Consider the following 20,807-nt stretch of genomic DNA (forward strand, 5'->3'; position numbering starts at 1 on the left):
TCGACTCTCTTAAACCACCACAGGCATAAACAGCCATAAACTTCAAAGAAACCGCCATAATCATACAAATACTTACAGTTCATCACATGATCAACCAAATATTCTCAGAGGATAATATCACTAAACAGATGGTGGGCAAAGCAAAAATGCAAGTGAACCAAAGACAGAGTAACCACCTTTGATTGACTACAACGTTAAAACTTACTTCAAGAGTACATCCATTCCCTTTTTTCCTTAGAGACTTCGCTTGGCGGGCTCGAGTTTTCTCCCCAATCGCCTTTTGCAAGCAAAAAAGATTGCTTTTCACTTTGTCAGTTTATCATTACATGACTTACTATTGACAGGGCCAATTATATATGCTAGAAATACTAAACAATGATTTATATGACATAATTGACTCTTCAACTCTTTCCTGTCAATGGAAGCATTGAAAGTGCCATGAAGTTGACGGACCTATCAAGGTGCTTGTTGACTTCGGGAAAGATATTCACAAGTTTATGCTTGATTTTCGGTGAATTAACAGTTAGTTCCTGCGGGTACAGCTACAACCACAAAGGGTTGTGTAATTGAGTTCACCACATCCGGATAAAATCACCAATGTGGCCTTCAACCAAGGTAACAGGCAGAACTACGTACTTTACATATGGTGAGATTTAATTTCTCCATTCGGTAAAGGATAACTACTTCAAAGAATTAATTCAGATGGAATGTGCTCTCCTCTTTACCACACACTAAATTAATTAATTGAAAGGATTGACTACTAGTGATCAGTTGCTGATAATATCACACTCTCACATACGCAATCATTTTCATGATTCTTAATACGTGTGATGATCTTGTCGATCTATTATGTGTAAACAGAAACAAGACATTTCACACAAAATAATCGTCAAGACAGCAATGCCAAGTTAGCGGTGATCAAGTTTTTACTGATGGTGGTGTTGTGTCATGTTTCTTTTAATCTAGAATTCGCAAATTAAAACGAAAAGAGAAGTCAAGATTAAACTACACTCATACACGTATGAGTTGTTGGATAAGGAGACTCGCCCCCTTTTGCTGCAATGGGTGATTTTGCTTCCGACAACATAGCCATTTGCAACAAGCATAACATGGTTGGCCCATTTCCAACATCTACAACAACCCTGTCATCTCAAGCAAAACTACATTAAAATTTGAATAAAGGACTTTACTCAAATACATGGCCACTATGCACCATCAAAAAATAATTACAACAGCAGAGAAGATATTTATATAAGACTATTCCATAGCATCCCAGCTTTGTTGAGAAATTTCGTCAAACAGTTGGTGGGCAAAGAAGACATGCCGGTGAATCATATACCAAGTACCATAAGATAATAATTACAACCGCAAAACTTAATAAACACGGATTACAAAACATATTTAATGTCCATAAAAGTATAAAGAAAGAAAGAAAATGGAAATAAATTCAACTATAAGATCGAGTTTCACCTTGCATAAGCTTACTCAAATATATTTTAGAATATAGCACTCTAAAGTAGACTTGGAATCATTTTCGATTCTCAATGTACATGTATAGTCGTCGTCAAAGGAGGGGACATCTGAGAAACTTGTTGTTCCACACCACCAAACACGTGATTCAAATTCAAACTGAATAGCAGTGGATGTTGGATCCCACCATAAAGTGTTTCTCAATGACCCAAATGGAATATACCACACATTTACGCATGTTTTTTCAATATCATCTTCCGGGCAATCGACAACAACACTCTTATTATCATCACCACCCTCTAACTTGTCATGCGTCATTTTTAACTTCGTGGAATAATAATTATAGGTGGAAGCTGTGCAGAATAAGAATCCAGAAAAGTCATTATACCAATTCTCTGGAAGTTGCATTCTGTATCTTTTCTCCCTTCTAAGTAAACAAGGTCCAAACACCCTGGAAATCGCGACCCCACTTATGCAAAGTGTTAGGCACCCACGTTCAACCAAATTTCCCTAATAAACATTCCCATTTTAATTAAATACGTATATAGTACTTTATAATGGCATGAACTTACAAAAGGAAAAAATATATACCTGAAACATGCTTTCGATTAATCTCTCCCCACCAATTGGATTACTTTTAGCGGTCGTAACGTGTATTGATACGTAACGTAAGCAGTTAAAATTTATGGGAATATCATCTCTGATGATGGCTTCAAGTGACTTGCAGTAGTCTGCAATGAGAATCGTTAGGCTGGATGGGAGCTCAGGCAATTCAACAAGATACATGCAATTACTCATTTTAAGATATTTGAGGCAAGTAAGTCTTGAGAGGCTGAAACCTAACCGTGTAAAGTCATTCTCACTTAGATCTAGCTCTTGTAAGCCCGTTAACTCACCAACCTCGTTGGGTATTCCTCCATCTTTCAAATTACAACTAGACAGATACAACTTTCTTAAGCAACCAGTTAACATAAGTTGTTGAAGATTATCAAGCTGTGTAACTAATATAATAGCAAACTTCTCTAGACATTTTAATGCATGAAAGTTGCCTTCGATGCTCTTTAAACTCATGCAATAACTCAACTCTAGCGAAATAAGGTTCGTACAATATCTTCCTACTGATGAGGGTAGGACTTCTATCCCAGCTCTTGTCAGAGATAACTTTATCAACCTGTCCATCTTTGCTTCAATCTTTGGAAACTCAACAAGTGCACCACATTCTTCAATTTCAAGCGTCTCCAGTCTGTCCATCTTAACAATGGGCGGAAACCTTCTGAGCTTTTTACATTTCGTCACATGTACTTGAACAAGACTTGAATGATTTCCAAGTGATTGATGAATCTCTTCTAAACTTTCACATCTCATGAGTTTCAACTTCTGGAGACATGGGAGTCCACCAATATCAGGTGTCGTCACTAGTGCTCCCATGTCAAAGAGTTCCATCTCTTTCAAACATGGTAGATACTGATGCATATGCAAGTAAAATTTACGAAAGTATTAGTTAACGTACACCAGAGTTATGTATGCTATACAGGGATGGAATAGCATTCTTACACATTACATACGTACATCTCATACACATATTTTAATGTCCTAGCACTAAGTGAGACCTACTTTCTAGTTTCTATAGAGAGGATACTTTTTTTTTTTAGAGGATACTGGTTGAGAAGGCAACGACTCTTTCGTGTATATACTACAGTCGGCGGTGGTGTTACCGCATACCCTTACCTGCTTCCCACTCCCACCCCTCTAATATATACAACGGACAAGTATATATGCTCATGACAAATAGTTTGTTATATAAGTTTGATTTGTGTCGTCTCTCTAATAAAATGTGAACGGAAACAAAACCTTGTATACCCTTCCAAAGTTATATTTGCAGGCTGTAATAATTATGTGAACATAAACCTTTAGAGAATATACCTCATGTCATACACATATCTTTATGTCCATCGTATGGAGGATAGTGATTAAATAAGCTAGTAACTCTATAGACGCATTCTTATGCCCAAAGGCTTCCCTATTTTTATAAATTAGTCAATTACCAAAGATTGAACCTTGATAGGCAAGACCACCTACAAAGTGAGCTAAACCCACATTGGCAAATCTGATCTTTGTGTTATCCTTCTAATTATTTTTGTGTATAATTAATACCGGGAACATAACAGCTGACATATTAATAAACGGAAATTAAACCCAACCTTGTGCAAAGTAAAATGGGGAGTTCCTATTTCCTAATTTACTTGAAATGAAGTTACGCCAATATTTAGTCAATTAGTTTCTATGCTCTATGTATTAATTAATCTATCTACAAAACTTTTTTTAAGCTGTTATTCATCAGTCAATTAGTTTCTATACTCTATGTTTATATGTTAATGGAAAGAACAGTTGAAGTACCTTGCAACCCTTCCAAATTTCTTTCTGCAAGCTATTTGTCAATTTTAAAACAACCAACTTCCTTGGTTGAAAACTTTCGGGGAAGAGACTCGCAGGATAACCATCCCAGTGTATGTACCTCAACTCATTTGCAACAAAACTAGGCCCTTCATCAAACGAAGTGGTGATCACTTGAGGAAATCTTGGTTTCTCCGTCTTTGAGTTATCAATTTCCTGCAATAATAGAAAAAATAGTTACTGTAAATATTGAGTTGGAGTATCTTATTAGTATCTGTGTATTGTATGTGGGTGTATCACTCATTGTGCATCTTGAAAAGCAATTGTGTAATAATTACCATTGTTGTACTCCTGAAATATCGGTCTTCACCTTCAGCAAAACAAGTGGTTAGTTTTTTCATCTTTGAGACAAGCATAATGATGCTTGATGAACAACCAGGATGTTGACGAACATGACGTTCTATATGAGGTCGTTCTGTGGCTTTCTTGTTATCATTTTCCTACAATAAAAGAAAAAAAAAACTATTAATGTTATTGAACATTAAACCAAATCTTTGGTTTAAATATGTCAAGTTAGAATATATAGTGTGCATTATGTAAATAAATAAAAGGGTGTGACTCTTGGCAAGAGACACAACCAAAAGGAAGGGACACACCGATACATCAAAGGTTGTCCATTAGAGTCAGTTATTGTCGGTTGGAGTCGGTTATTAGAATAGACACCGTTTCATGAAAACACACACTTTTTCATGGTGTCTTTTCGATATCTATATATATGGTCAAGCGTCTGTAAATTTCGTATGAACAAATATTGCAAGTTACGATCTAATAGAAAGTATATTCATATATTACCTATGATTTTGTTCATCATAGTAAGATTAAAACCCAACAACTGGCATCAAAGCATCAGGTTCGATTCAAGGGAATTGCAATCCTTTTACCGCAAGACGAAAGAAAGAGGGGTGTGATTCATTCTTATAAAACCACCACAACCGTATATTTCAACCAGACACCACCGGAAAGAAACAACCGCCGATCTCAGAACAGAGGGGATCGAAATACCCTAAATCGATTTGGTGTTTTCTTTTGGTGACCAGAAAGGACAACCGTTTTGTGTGGCTGTGGAAGAATAGAAAGAAAATTGACAGTGATTGTGAATCATCTTCATCTCTATTGCAATCCGAATAAAGGGGCTTAACCGTTATTGTGTTTTTGACCTATTGGAAGCAAAAAACAGGAGACTTGGTGGTATTGCTCCTTTAAAGAAAAATATCGGAAAGAAAGAAGATAAGGAGTGATCGATTTTGGCTTTACCAATTGTATGTGATTGTAAGTAAAAGTCAACAAGTGGGACACCATTTATCTCTTTACCAACAGAAGACACAATCAAATTTGAATAAGTCATTTTCTCTTTCACTTTATATATTTCATTATTAGATTAGAAATTTATAAATTTGAAAGATTTAAAACGAAATCTTGAATTAAGTTATTTAATTTTAGGATTAGTAAATTTCCAATTGATTGGGGTTACAAAGTAAGAACATAAAATTAAAGTTATTGTATAATTTTTATTTAAGGGAAGAAAATCATTCCTTTAAATTAGGAATATACAAAACTAGAAGTAAGACCGAACCCTCGTGGTTCAAAAAGTAAGAAGTAAGACCGAACCCTTGTGGTTCACAGTAAGAAGAAACCTATCGTTTTTTAGGAACCTATTGTTTAACGAAACCTTCGCGTTTCAAAGTAAAGTAAGAAAACTCTAGTGTTTCCTAAGTAAGTAAGTAAGAAAAACGTTAGTGTTTCAAAGTAAGTAAGTAAGTGCAAACTCTAGCAATTTCAAAGTATGTTAGAAAAACGCTAGTGTTGCAAAGTAAGTAAGAAAGATCATTTTTGGTCAAAGAGACACTTTAGTGTTTCACAGTAAGTAAGAAAGACCAACTTTGATCAAAGTAAGAGATCCTTTCGAGTTTCAAAGCAAGTAAGAACTGATCGTACGATCACACGTAAGAAAGAAAGCAAGTAAGAAGGCAACAAGCATGACAACAGGAGAATCATCCACACCAACTTGAGAGCAGAATATAGTACTTCAATGCCCGAAACTGACCAAAACAAACTACACAACATGGGCAATCATGATGGAAACAATCTTAAAGGCTCATGGTTTGTTTGAAATAATCAGTACCGAAGATAATGTGGATGAGAAGAAAGAAAATATAACAAAGGCAATGTTCTTTCAAACATTGCTACAAGATGTCTTAATGCAAGTTGCGCAATACGAAAGTGCAAAGGAAGTATGGGATTCGATCAAAGTCAAGTATCTGGGAGCGGATCTAGTTCAAAAGGCACGACTGCAAACTTTGAGGAGCGAACTAGAGATGCTAAGGATGAAGGCAAATGAAAAAGTAAGCGACTATGGAGGAAAGTTAAGTAGTATAAAGGCCAAGTTTAAGGGCCTTGGTGAAACTTTGAAAGATAAGGTGCTAGTAAGGAAACTACTTAATTCTATTCCAAAGAAGTTTCTACCTATCGTGGCGTCTATTGAACAATGTCAAGATTTAGACAAAATGTTGTTTGAAGAAGCCGTTGGAAGAGTAATTGCTTTTGAAGAACGACTCAAAAGTCAAGACGAACATAAAGAAAATTATCAAGACAAACTTTTGATGGCAAGTTCAAGCAATCAAGGAAGAGGGAGAAACTTTAACAAAGTAGGAAAGGGACGAGGAAGAGATACGAAGCAAGGAGAACAAGGCAAGAATAAAATGAGATGCTATAATTGTGGTGAATTTGGTCACCTTGCTTACGAATGTATCAAATGGAAGGAGAAAGACAAGAATGAAGTATCACACCTCGTTTATCACTCCGATGAAGATTCAGCCTTGCTGTAAAAAGCAAGATCCAAGCAAGATTGAAGACCCGTCTTAAACCAAAGTTTAGTTTAAGGGGGAGTATTGAATATATAGTGTGTATTATGTAAATAAATAAAAGTTAGAATATATAGTGTGTATTATGTAAATCTTTGTTTTAAATGTGTCAAGTTAGAATATATAGTGTGTATTATGTAAATAAATAAAAGGGTGTAACTCTTGGCAAGAGACACAACCAAAAGGAAGGGACACACCGATACATGAAAGGGTGTCCATTAGAGTCAGTTATTGTTAGTTGGAGTCGGTTATTAGAATAGGCACCGTTTAATGAAACAACACACTTTTTCATGGTGTCTTTTCGATATCTATATATATGGTCAAGAGTCTGTAAATTTCGTATGAACAAATATTACAAGTTACGATCTAATAGAAAGTATATTCATATATTACCTGTGATTTTGTTCATCATAGTAAGATTAAAACCCAACAAATGTAAGATTGAGTTGGAGTATCTTATCGGTATATGTGTATGTGTATGAATATCACTTATTGTGCATCAAGAAAAGCAAATGTGTAATATTTACCATTGTTGCACGGCTGGGATATTGCTTTTGAACTTCACCAAAATCGGTCACTTCAAGAAATCTTAGTTTCTCCATCTTTGCTACAAGCATAATCAAGCTTGATGAATAACCATGAACAACACATTTTATGGCTTCGATTTTATCATATTCCTGCGATAAAGGGAAAAAAACTATAAAGATTGAGCTTGTTAGTATTTGTGTGCATGTGTGTGTATCACTCATTGTGCATCTTGAAAAGTTAGTGTGTAATATTTACCATCGTTGCATTCCTGGAACATAGGTCTTTAACATCTTCTTCTTGCCAAATCCTGCTATGTTTTTCGGGATTGTTGGTATGTTTTCCTTTAACGATATAGTGTCCCATTTCTTGTATCAGATCATGCATATCAAAGTAACCATACGAAGAAACAGTTATTAGAGCCTTTTGTATCAACACCTGTACCCCTATTTTTGGGTAAAGACCACAAACATCAAAAATCTCCATTGCGGCATGATTTTGCTCTCTCCTGTAAAAACATGCAATATTCAAGAATAAATCTTTCTCCACTTGTTTAAGTCCATCGTAGCTAATTTTAAGCTTTTCCACAATATCCATTTCAGGATGCTCTTTTAGTCTAACCAATGTACTAAGCCACGCATCCTTGTCTTTGTCATACAAAAATGAACCCAAAACAATCAGTGCTAAGGGGAGCCCAGCAGCATAAGTAACAACTTCTCGTGAAAGCACCTCATAATCTTGTATCGGGTTTTTCGCGTTATATGCACGCTTGTTAAAGAGACTGGCAGCTTCTTTACGTGACAATAAACTGATAGGCAAGACCTCGGTCTCATCTACAGATGTCAGCAAATGTTGATCCCTAGTGGTCATTATTACGCGGCTCCCATCACCAAACCATTTACGAGATCCAGCTAACGCCTTGAGTTGGTCAAGATGATCGACATCATCAAGAACAATCAGTACTTTTCTATTACATAACATTTGTTTAATCTTGTATTTTCCTAATTCAACACTCTCAACTTGCATTTGTTTTCCAAAAACAATTGAGAAAATTTTTTCTTGCAGACCTTTTAAACCATGTTTTTGGGTTTCTTCCCAGTATATTTCTTCCCAGAGATATTTATATATATATATATATATATACAAGGTTGCGGAAGTCGCTAATCGTTCTCAAGTCGGTTGATAAGTGAGTTGGGAGTACTCGGGTATATGCGGTGAGTACCCGGGGGTGAAAGTGGTCATGTCGGGAAGTACTCGGAATAATCGGCCGACTCGGATCTACTCGAGACCCTACTTTTTAACGAGTACTCGGAGAGTATTCCTCACTAGTATTCAAATGCTAACTTTGGGTCTAAGGACCATGGTTCCTATGTAGATGTGGTCAAAGGAGGCTCTCAACCGAATAAGATTATAAGGTAAAAGGTATTTGTTGCCCATGAATCAACAGATGTTGTTGTTGAATCTTATGTCCTACTTGGAAAGGTAAAAAATCCTTCTTTGATTCCTCATATCTATCAGATTTGCTTTAAGGAAGGTTTTAGTAATTTGAACTTTAAGTGTGTGTGTGTGTGTGTGTGTGGGGGGGGGGGGGGGGGGGGGTGTTTGGGGGGTTAAGAGATGATGGATCATTTCAAGAGTTGTCATATTGTGATGTCTATTTTTGAAGAGCTAAATCCTATGGATCGTTGGTTTGTCCCAATGGAAAATTTTATATGGCTACAAGTCTTTGGTTTACCTTTGGGTGGGTGCAATAAGGAGACCTTAATGAAAATTGGTAATCTTTGGGGCAAGAGCTTGTCTGTACAAGATGATCGGGATGAACCATTAGCATTAGGGAAAGTTTGTGTCTCAGTTACTCCCCAACTCCACATTAATGAGGTAATAAAGGTAGGTGTTGATGGGATTATTTTTCAAGCTCTTGTCAAGGAACACTCGACCATTCTCGACCCCAAAGTCCCATCGGATTATGACTCTGAAGAATCTTTTGAAAGTGATGATCAATTTGAAAAAAACATGTAAGATGTGGAACGGAAATTATTTGAAGATATGAATCAGGTCCTCTCACGAATAAAAGCAAGTGTACACTTGGATGAGATTATGAGAATGTGCTCAAGTAACCAAAAGATATCACCTCTACCAAGCGTATTGTAAAAGAAATGGATAATGATGTGAGTATACCTCATTCTGATGGCCATGTCCATAAACAATCAACAACTAGTTCTTCTCACATGTCCAATTCGGTAGCCTCTGAAAGTTTATCTAAACCTCCTGGTTATTCTAAAAAGATTCGTGATGAATGCGTAGACGATGCAGATCGAGAAGAACACATTGGAAAATGAGGATGTCTGTAGTTCTTTTACTTCTAAGTTATCCTCTATTAGAGGTTTCCACCCAATTATTGAGGACTTTGAAAAAGCAAAAGATGTTAGGGTAGATATGGGCTTAACTTTCAAAGGTTCTAATTTTGAGCTCTTCTAGTAGTAAGGATGTTGTTTTCCAATGAATGTTTTGTCCCTCAATATACGTGGAATGAGAAGTACCAAGAAATGTAATTTAGTCAGTTCAATTCTTTCAAAACACAAAGTTGTATTAATTTTTTGGAGCACAAGAGACGTTTATCGCAACGCATGATATTTCCCGTATTCGGATGATTTGGGGAAACAATAACTTTGATTTTGCTGAGTCATTGGCTAGTGGGCACTCTGGTGGTTTGCTTTCAATTTGGGACCCTGTGCTTTCCAGAAAATTTCGGTCATTTCTAATAAGAATTTTTTAATCGTTGATGGCATTTGTACTTTATCTAATACTCATTGTTCTTTTGTAAATTTATATGCTCCACAAGTTGAAGCGAAGGGGGCACGTACTCTGGAATCGGTTGCTGAGTTTTAAAGTCACTAACCCGGCCGGGGAACTACATTCTATATGGAGATTTTAATTCGGTTAGGTGCAAAGAAGATAGACTGGGTTCCTTTTCAACCAGCTTAATCCAACCAATTTTAACAATTTCATTCTCAATGGCGGATTTGTGGATTATCAGTTGGGTGGTCACATATTTACTCGTATTTCTGCTTCGTGTAATAAGGCAAGCAAGCTGGACAAATTTCTTATTTCTAGCGAGTTATGTGACCAGATGGAAGACTATGATGGGATGATCTTAGATGATCTTATCTCTGACCATAGGCCTATTCTGATTGCTCTAAACAATAGTGACTTTGGTCCCATTCCTTTTAAATACTATAATTCGTGGCTGGAGTCGGAGGGATTGAATAAATGTGTTACTGATAGCTGGGGAAAGGTACTGCCAAACAAGCCATCTAACTCAATGGTAATGTTAAAACTTAAGTAGAAAAGGCTAATAGCTGATGTAAAATGTTGGAGGTCATAATACTTATGTAAGAGGCCTAACCGAGCTGAGTTAGTAACTAAACTAGGTAATATAGACCGCTCTCTTGCTGACCAAGCTAATACAGCACGCGAAGAGTTAAATGCTAACCGATCTGCAATCATTCAAACATTGCATAATCTGGATCATTGCATGAATCGAGACCTGGTCCAAAAAGCAAGGAGGGGGCGAAAACGCGAAATTTTTTCATGCCATGGTCAAGAAAAAAAGAAGAATTTTATCAATAAGGGGAGTTAAGGTCGATGGTCGGTGGCTAAAGGATGCTCCTTCGATAAAAAAAAAAAAAAGAAAAAAAAAAAAGGCTTTCAACAATTCTATTTGAAAATTTTTCAACGATTTTGCACTAATAAATTTTCCTACCCTATTCGCTTTTTTCAACAAACTGTCATTGTTTTCCACTTGTGCTATTGAAGCTGAGAACCAGAAATAAAGAGAGCAGTATGGGTATGTGGTGGTGACAAATCTCCGGAGCCTGAAGATTTTACTTAATTAATATATAAAAAATTCAACTTAAAATCTCAATAAACTAACACCGTAAATTTCATTAATTTTCCTATTTAATCTTATCTTTTGATAAAATTTTTTACATGTATCATCTTATGATTAAGTTGATTTTTAAACATATTAATTTATCATTACCAGTTATTATTTATTTTCCTATTAATAAAATTATAAGTTGTATTTTTATTCCCTTTAAAATAATATTCATATGATAAACTTTGTTTTTTCTTTTTGTTTTTTTAATTACTTTATAAAACAAGCTCTTCTCTCATTTTCTCAAATAATGATTCACTATACTTAAAATATTCTTATCCTTTATTCATTAATTTACTTGTCTTCACGTAATATATATGTCATAAAATTATTTACAGCATGCACCATCAACCTTAAAATAACTATAAACCCCTTTTTACATAAAATTATTTTTACATTAATAACCACAAAACTTACCACAACCGTCGTCAGCACCACCGCTAACCGCCAATCACCGCATTACACAGGTAAATCTCTACTATTGTTTAGTATGTATTTCGTTAAATATATACTCCGTATCTTTTTAATTGCTATTTGTATTTAGAAAGTTTACCATTTGTGGGTACTAATTTTTTTTCTATCATTCTTTTATGTTTGATGCTTGCAATAATTTCTGCTTCTACTATCTGTAACTAGCCAACTACTCCGCATCTATATTTTTATTTATTTTATCGGTGTATGAATGTAGGTATGTTCTTTTGGTTTCATTTGATATTGGTTTTGAAACTTTGTGTTATTTAGTTTATAGTTTTCTAGAAATCAAAAAACTCATACAAGATAGAATTTTTAAAAATTTTCATTGGTCATGACTCATAAGCAGCCTTATAAAAAAACCCGTTTTTTTTGTTCAACCAGAAAAAAAAAAAAAATTTGTTCAACCAATCAGGGTATTTATAAATAAAAATTACTACTAAAATTATTACAATCCAATGAAAATAGTTTCAAAAATAATACAATTACAATCAACTTAAAAATATTATTAAATATTTTTAAGGAGAAAAAAAATATAAATTTTAAACTCAAACTAAGTAAAATTAAAACATTTCTATAAAAAATTATGGACTTTTGGGTATAAGCTCATTTGTAGGCTTCTTCATCATGGGCTAAACAAAAACAACCCAACAGGAAAAGCTGCTACTTATATGAAAAAAAGAAAAATTAATTATAAATGTTGCTATTTGATAATTCCAAAATGAAAACAATGGCATTATTTCTTGTAGCATTTTTTCTCAATTTCTTTTGTTTTAATTTACATTAAATTTAACTAGAAACATAAACCCCATCAACTTTTTTCTAGGGAAACTATAACAATGATAATATCAAACTCAATCACAAAAGAGATTTAACCATGAAAACCATTATAATCTCCTACCTCGTAGTACAAACCTACTAAATCCTTCACGGATCTAAGGTGAATAATGGTTTTCCCAGAGAAATGTATCGATCTCTGGAGGATATTAAATGTTGATGATTCTGGTGATTTTGATGATGATCAATCGATAAATTTAGAGAGAGAGTATGTGCGCGTAAATATGATGAATGAATATTGAATGTCGTATTCAATGTATTCTGAATGAATTGACATCCAATGATTACAAGTATTTATAAGCAACCAATTAGGGTTACATTGTATATTGGGCCTGTCAGATGTGGGTCTGGCCTCTAAATATAAAATGAATGTAGAAGAATAGAACCTTCGAGATAATGATGAATATAACCTTGGACTTATACCGTGATTGGATATCCCACCTTCAATCATAAGTGTGAAATTTGGATATTATATGTGGACTTATAATATACACATGTTATTATAGTTACAATAAGATTTATACATCTTTGAAGAAGTTTTGGAATTATTCGTATGCTTCATGGCTTAGTTCCATTTCAGTCTCGACCAACTCTCCCGGAGAGCAGCTCTCGACCATCTCGAGCCACATTCTTGAATACCATTGATGGTGGGCCTGGATTTTAAATCCGTTACATATTCATCAATTGGGCCTTAAGCTCCTTTTAAACATTTATGGCCCAATCTCGTTATGTTGAAGCAAAGGTTACTCTCGACAGAAGCTAACTCCAGGAACATCTCTTGACCTGAAGTTATTCTCGTTCCTCTCTCCTCCCCAAGGAGAGCTCTCGCTGGGTCCATCTTATCACTCTCAGATTCTCACTCCTCTTCTTTACTTCTCAGCTGGGGCCCACAACTCTTGACATATATATATATATAGCTCTCGGCTCTTTCTTCTTTCTCTTCCTTCCGAGTTAATGACTAAAATGATGTATTTGGGAAACTTTATTACTATGTTGTTCAATAATCATCCTTGTAAATTTCCTAGCAAGCCAACCGGCCTAGTACTTACGTTGCAATATTCCTCTTTAAAATCTATAATAAGATTGAAAAAATCAAAAGAAAAGGATATGATCATAAATTATAGTGGCTCATATCATTGCACTCTATAATATACTAACGAGTTTCAAGTAATGATCGATGTCAACAAAAGTAATGATGTTTGGGCTGGAACTTTGTTTGGCTAAGGGCAAAATATCCGTGAATCGTCAATAGTAAATAACAAATTAATTTAAACCAATCAGTACGTTATAACAAAATCAATTTCTTCATAGAAAAACTTATGCCTTCAAAGAAAAAAAACACCATTTTTACAGATATATTGCTGTTTTACTAAGATATATTACACAATGAAATGATAGCCATGAAGGTTTGTGGTTTCATTTTGATAAATTCTTAGTTTATGCTAAGAATATTCAAAACTATATATATGTTAACAATAACAAATATATTGTTGTTTTACTCATGTAATATTTTTTTTCACTTATACTAATCACGTTTGCAATATATTTTGAAATTGATGGAAAGAAAGAGAAGTTTAAAAAAAATAAACAAGACACCATTTTTATAGACATTCTCTTATAAAGAACACCACTTTGGTAAATACTTTTAAAAATATACCATTTTTATAATTAAATTTTCCAAATACACCATTTTGGTCATTAACTCCTTCCTTCCTTTCACTCTCGGCTGTGTGGTCCCCGCAACTCACTCTCGTTTCTCTCTCCTGGAGTGAGCTCCGGGTTCCCTTTTTGAGTATATTCACTCTCGAAATCATATATATATATCAATTCGCTCCTTCCTTTAGGTCTCGTCAGATTCAAAGATTTACTTCCTTCTCTTTCTTTGTGCTCTCGGATCTCTCTCCTCCTGAGCCTCTCGATCCTCTCTCTTCTCCTTGAAGTCTCGACTGAAATATCTCTTTGTTTACTTCCAATTTTCTCTCTTGGAGGGGAGTTCTCCTATCTCGAACTAGGGTTTATAAATTAGGTAAGGGATTTCACTCCCTACCTCTTTATGGGTACAAATCTTTTTTTATCATTCTTTTATGTTTGGTGCTTGCTATAATTTCATATCTGCAACTAGCCAACTACTCCGCATCTGTATTTTTATTTATTTTATCGGTGTATGAATGTAGGTATATTCTTTTGATTTCATTTGATATTGGTTTTGAAACTTTGTATTATTTAGTTTATAATTTTCTAGAAATCAAAAAACTGATACAAAGATAGAATTTCTAAAAACTTTCATTGGTCATGACTCATAAGCAGCCTTATAAAAAACCCGTTTTTTTGTTCAACAAAAAAAAAATATTGTTCAATACTTCAACCAATCAGGGTGTTTATAAAATAAAAATTACTACTAAAATTATTACAATCCAATGAAAATAGTTTCAAAAATAATACAATTACAATCAACTTAGAAATAATATTAAATATTTTTAAGGAGAAAAATATATTAATTTTAAAGTCAACAAGTAAAATCAAAACATTTCTATAAAAAATTATGGACTTTTGGGTATAAGCTCATTTGTAGGCTTCGTCATCATGGGCTACACAAAAACAACCCAACAGAAAAGCTGCTACTTATATGAAAAAAAGAAAAATTAATTATAAATGTTGCTATTTGATAATTCCAAAATGAAAACAATGGCATTTTAATTTCTTGTAGCATTTTTTCTCAATTTTTTTGTTTTAATTTACATTAAATTTAACTAGAAACATAAACCCCATCAACTTTTTTCTAGGGAAACTATAACAATGATATAAAGAAATGAAGTTCATTTCAACCGGAAGTTCCCAATTCCATTCAATTAATCCTCAGGTCCGTGCTTTTGTTTTTAAATTAATCCCATCAAGATTATGCATTTTTATTTACTTATTAAGTTATAATTATATTATAATACATCTCTATGAATTATGTATTGGCGATAATATTAAGTAAAACTGCGCTTATTTTCACTAAAAATGTATTAAGCTTTGACACATATATGCAATGCTATTCTTATCTTCCTTATAAGCTTCCCAAGTTAGGGTTTAGGGTTTAGTTTGAACATAGGATAAGATGTGGCAAGAAAGGTAACATATTGACCAAAAGTTTACATTTTGACGCAACCGGCAACCCCGGTCCGGTAGTTAAATGGTACTCCTTACATCCCATAATAATCGTCTACATGCAAAAAAAAATGTTCGTTTTAAGATAGGTGTATATAATGAAGCTTTAATATGATAAATGTCAATATTTTTTATGCATATAATAAAGCACATTTACTATTACGTGGAGAAAAACCTCAGATTGTAACCGGATACAATTTAATTTCCATGTTATATGGAAGTGTCACTTATGTTCCAAGATCTTTATACACAAAACAGGAAAGAAATGCTATTGTCACATGCTGATTCTTTATGGGGGAGGGTTGTATGTCTTGATGACTTAATTAAGTCTGCAAATATAGATCATGTGCAGCATTCGAATTCAAAGAAGATAGTCATTGTTAATGAAGGTGCAGGAGATGCCATTGCATTGCCTGGTAAGCTTCATGTTCAATATCTGCCACTATGGAATTTAAAGAAGCATTTATGATTATATGTGGCAATTTCAAATCATTTACTTATTCTTTAATTGGGTTGGGACATATGGATTCATTTTTATCCGAATTTTGTTCAATTAGAAAGAAAAAAAAATCAGCTATAAGGAAAATTGGTTAAATGGGCAACTTGGGCAAAGAGAGTTGGTCAAATGGGTAAAAAGGTGCCCTTAATCTTTAATGCAGAGAACTACCTGTATTGATTTACTGATAGATTATATTATTGTTATAGTAAATTTTCTTTGTAATCGTAATTAATCATCAAACATTTGTCATTTTCTGAACCTACTTGATTTGTATTAATAGGCTTGATTCGCCTTGTGAAGTACCTGTCACAAGATCACATATTTGGAAAAATTCATCATCTGAAAATTGTTGTGGACGCTGGTACTGGCACTACTGCTATTGGTTTAGGAATCGGAGCCTTATGTTTAGGGTATGTGCTTATTGCTTAAAACAATTACAGTTTCTTGTACGCTTGTATATTCTTTAGGGTTAAGTACCAAACAAAAGATACTTTTTTTTTTGTTTTTATAAAGAGACCGATACCTCATCCATTTTATTAATACGAAAGACTAATTACAATACATCAGTACTCATCTATGGTGAACATGTTCACCATTTACAAACCTTCCACCAAATCTACACTATATACTTTTATCTAAACTCTATAATCACCAATCATTCATACTAAATACAAGAATTACCTAGCCGTACCTGATTAGTAATACCTATTCATGCAATAATAGCTGCACATCCTTCATAATAGAAAAACACAATATGCCCAGTTACTATCTCTTATTGGAGCTCCCACTTCTCCCTCAATTCATCATATGCCTTGCATCGTTTAAACCTTAGACTTACCAACCTGAGTTTAATGCCTTCCAATATTTGATCCTTTAACTTCTCCTTTGGCAAGCTAGCATTTTTAAACATTCTTGAATTCCTTTCCTTCCAAATCAAATATACAGTGGCTGCAAAAGCAATCCTTCGTATTATATTCCACACCTTTTTGGGACACTTTGTAGCAATTAACCAGTTAACAATCTCCTTCCATGCACCAGGAATATCATGACCATTAACCTTATCCCTTATTTCCTGCCATATCCACTCAGAGTATTCACATTTAAAAAACAAGTGATCAACTGAGTCCTTTGGCCCCTTACAAAGTGCACATTCATATTGCTTCATAGGATACCATTTTATAAGCCTTTCCTGAGTATTTAACCTGTCCTTTATGGCCAACCACACTATAAACGCATGACTAGGTACACATTGACTAAACCAAATCAGTTTATCCCATTTGACTTTACTTCCATACTCTCTTGTATCTTTCCAAACATTGCTGATACTAAATTTCACTTCAATCCCTTCTCTATTTATCCAGACAACTCTATCAGCCTTATGCTCATCAACGTTCGGCACCTCAATATTGCTTAGAATAGCAATCCTTCCATACCATTCCTTGGGCCAGGTCCAACTTCCATTACTTATCAAATCTGCCACCTTAGTTTTTTGACTAAAATGTGCAGCACTAATCATGCATATTATCAGATATATACTCACTTAAAGGACTTTCTTTACACCAACTGTCATACCAAATTAAAGTAGTAGTACCATTTCCTATTCTACTTACACAATGCTTCCTTATTCTATTTCTAACCTTCAAAATTCCTTTCCAACTCCATGCATATTTCCCATTTTCATTAACCCTCCAAACAGATTCGCCTTTTAACCTGTTGTTGAATATCCACTTAACCCATAATGATTCTCTCCTTATACAAATATCCCATAAATGTTTTGTTAACAAAACCTCATTCCAATCAGACAAAGATTTTAATCCTAACCCTCCAACCTCCTTAGGCTTGCAAACATCTTTCCACGCAACTTTAGCCTTTCCTTTAGTCAAATCTCCCCCACACCACAAGAAGCCTTTAAATACTTTCTCAATCTCCTTGATGACTGTTTTGGGTAGCAAAAAAAGAGATGCCCAATAAATTTGCATAGATGATAACACCGATGTAACAAGTTGTAATCTTCCAGCATAAGAAAGGCACCTATTCTTCCAATCCAGAACCCTATTTGTGACTTTATCAACAAGCTCTTTACCATCTTTATTACCCAGACTTTTAGTAATTAGTGGAACTCCTAGGTATCTTACCGGTAATTTCCCTTCCTTAAATTGAAGAGCTTCCAGGATTTGATCTTTAACATTCTGCTTCACATTCCCAAAGAACACAGAGCTCTTCCCAACATTCGGATACAGACCAGAGCACATGCTAAACTTATCAATTGCAGCTTTAATACATTTAGCAGATATAAGATTCCCATAACAAACAGCCAATAGATCATCTGCAAAACATAAATGGGTAATACCTAACTCTTTGCAACCCCGATGGTACTTGAATCCATTCTGCCCCTTGACCACTCTTTTAAGCATGAGATTAAATACTTCCATCACTAAAGTAAATAGGTACGGTGACATAGGATCACCTTGCCTAAGCCTTCTGGCCCCACTAAAATACCCCTTTATCTCCCCATTAACATTAACGGAAAACTTAGTTGTAGTGACACACCTCATGATCCAATTCCACATCTTATCTGGAAATCCAAACCATCTTGGTATATTCCCCAGAAACTTCCAACTAATGGTATCATAAGCTTTCTGTAGATTGATTTGCATTGCACACCTTGCCATCCCACTCTTCTAATCATAATTTTTAAGAAGCTCCTGAGTAAGCAGTATATTATCAGTAATGTGCCTACCGGGAATGAATGCACTTTGATTTTCATCTACAAGCTTCCCCAGTACACTCTTGATTCTGGTAGTTATAATTTTACTTATAACCTTATAAACCACATTGCAGCAAGCATTAGGTCTATATTCAGAGACTTTCAGTGGTGTTTCAAACTTGGGAACAAGTGCAATAACTGTAGCATTCACGCCACCCAGTTCCCTACCTGACTGAAAAAACTCCTTGATCGCATCACAAAATCCTCTTTTGTTATATCCCAAGCTGCTTTAAAGAACTTAGCAGTACAGCCATCAGGTCCAGGAGACTTATTATCATCAATTTCATCTAAAGCTGTCTTAATCTCAGCACTAGTTATATCAGTAACCATACCTTCCTTATCAGAATCATTCACAGTGTTATGAAATAATGCTTTTGGATTTTGTACCTCTTTCACATCCAGATCAACACCTAAAAACTTTTGGAAATGGTCTACAAATTGATTAGCCATCTCCTCTCCTTCAAACCTATCACCTTCCTCATTACAAATTGAAACAATTTTACTCATATGAGCTCTTCCTTTAATAAGTCTATGAAAATAAGCCGTATTTTTATCCCCCTCATGTAGCCAATCAACTTTTGCTTTCTGAAACAGCAATCTCTCTTCATCTTTGCAAGCAGACACATACTCTTCAAGCTTCTTTGTTTGAGCTTCTCTATGCTCAATACTAAACGGAGTGCTATCAATCATTTGTTGTAATCTTCAACTTTTGCTTTTTGCTATCAAACAAAAGATACTTACTTTAGGATATTAAGCAACTTTATTTGCAGTTATTAGCCAATTTGACAATTAGCTGTAGCCAAATTCAAGCAATCAGCATATTCACAATGGTTCTATCTACTGGCAGGCTCCCATGGGAAGTAACTGCAGTGATGCTCTCTGACACCAGAGAAGGGTACAGAAACAAGAGCAACGTTTGATATCTGAGTTATGTCAATGTTTTGACTTACCTATTACACACACTGGACTTGTAAATTGGGTGGAACGTCAGCTTCCAAGGAAGTATGTTCTGTTCACATTCAAATATGTTCTTTGGACATGAAATTCTTATGTTATATGTGATTATGTAAAGCATTATTCGATCCGATAAAGAACACATTCATTTTTACAAAGACACGATCTTTCTACTGTTCATAGCTTGACAAATGATCCTTTTTGTGTTGCTTTAAATCCAGATTTGGGAATGTGTTGAAAGGGGAAATAGAAGCATGCCAACAAATTGCTCAAGAGACTGGTATTTTAGTTGATCCGATATATACTTTGGCTGCATGGGAGCTAGCAACTCAACTTAGTCAAGAGGAGAAAATAGGTGTGAAAGTGGTTATGCTTCACACTGGTGGTACACTTGGTATGTTTGGGTTAGCTCAGCGATACAAGTCTTACTTCTAGAGTTGCTTTCTCAAGACAGGCATCCCAAGTTAGCAACAGTTCTCATTGTAATGAAAATCTACACATTTTAGAATGCAAATTTGGAGGTTGAGCAGCCTGGTTTGATGTGATGGAGTAATGGGTCAAAAGGTAATTTTTGTCTCAGTAGCAATGAGCTGCCCAGATTGATGTGATGCAATCCTTGTTCATATATCATTAATAGTTGCGTTCATATAAATGTTTTTTACATGTCTTTAAAACATTTTATATCATTAATAGTCCAGTTGTAGTAACTAAAGATTGGAGGTGCATTAACCATACATTTTGGGCAACTTTTGACCCATTTGACATGATTTCTTTTTGCTACTCTGTTTTTTATTCATTTTAATCGTATGATCTAGTTGAAATTGAAGAGGACCTGAATCACCACATTCATAAGTAAAAGGTTCGACATTATTGACGGTAAAA

General features: G+C 34.6%; 3 protein-coding genes and 1 pseudogene across 3 annotated transcripts; 1 reads left to right on the top strand and 3 right to left on the bottom strand.

Annotated features, from left to right (window-relative positions):
- Nucleotides 1-1,030: 1,030 nt before the first annotated feature.
- On the bottom strand, nucleotides 1,031-2,190 carry LOC122586003. The gene is made up of 2 exons (XM_043758118.1): nucleotides 2,062-2,190; nucleotides 1,031-1,980 (listed from the first exon to the last, which is right to left on the bottom strand). Exons 1-2 carry the CDS (start codon nucleotides 2,068-2,070, stop codon nucleotides 1,486-1,488), a joined length of 504 nt encoding a protein of 167 aa, XP_043614053.1. The 5' UTR covers nucleotides 2,071-2,190; the 3' UTR covers nucleotides 1,031-1,485.
- Nucleotides 2,183-4,075, bottom strand: LOC122585353 (TMV resistance protein N-like). The gene is made up of 3 exons (XM_043757480.1): nucleotides 3,868-4,075; nucleotides 2,315-2,934; nucleotides 2,183-2,201 (listed from the first exon to the last, which is right to left on the bottom strand). Exons 2-3 carry the CDS (start codon nucleotides 2,911-2,913, stop codon nucleotides 2,183-2,185), a joined length of 618 nt encoding a protein of 205 aa, XP_043613415.1. The 5' UTR covers nucleotides 2,914-2,934; nucleotides 3,868-4,075.
- A 3,707-nt stretch (nucleotides 4,076-7,782) lies between these two features.
- On the bottom strand, nucleotides 7,783-8,391 carry LOC122585363 (disease resistance protein Roq1-like). Its single transcript, XM_043757494.1, has 2 exons — nucleotides 7,932-8,391; nucleotides 7,783-7,818 (listed from the first exon to the last, which is right to left on the bottom strand). Exons 1-2 carry the CDS (start codon nucleotides 8,334-8,336, stop codon nucleotides 7,783-7,785), a joined length of 441 nt encoding a protein of 146 aa, XP_043613429.1. The 5' UTR covers nucleotides 8,337-8,391.
- A 7,409-nt stretch (nucleotides 8,392-15,800) lies between these two features.
- Nucleotides 15,801-20,694, top strand: LOC122585823 (annotated as a pseudogene).
- Nucleotides 20,695-20,807: the final 113 nt, after the last annotated feature.

This window comes from Erigeron canadensis, chromosome 1, assembly GCF_010389155.1.
Source record: "Erigeron canadensis isolate Cc75 chromosome 1, C_canadensis_v1, whole genome shotgun sequence".
NCBI classification, from domain to species: Eukaryota; Viridiplantae; Streptophyta; class Magnoliopsida; order Asterales; family Asteraceae; genus Erigeron; species Erigeron canadensis.

Bases quoted from the DNA above. Each gene is read 5' to 3' on its own strand.
- LOC122585353 (XM_043757480.1), bottom strand. From the start codon at position 2,913: ATGGAACTCTTTGACATGGGAGCACTAGTGACGACACCTGATATTGGT.
- LOC122585363 (XM_043757494.1), bottom strand. From the start codon at position 8,336: ATGCAAGTTGAGAGTGTTGAATTAGGAAAATACAAGATTAAACAAATG. The intron at 7,819-7,931 runs GTTAGACTAAAA...ATGTTTTTACAG, and splicing joins ATGCGTGGCTTAGTACATTG to GAGAGAGCAAAATCATGCCG.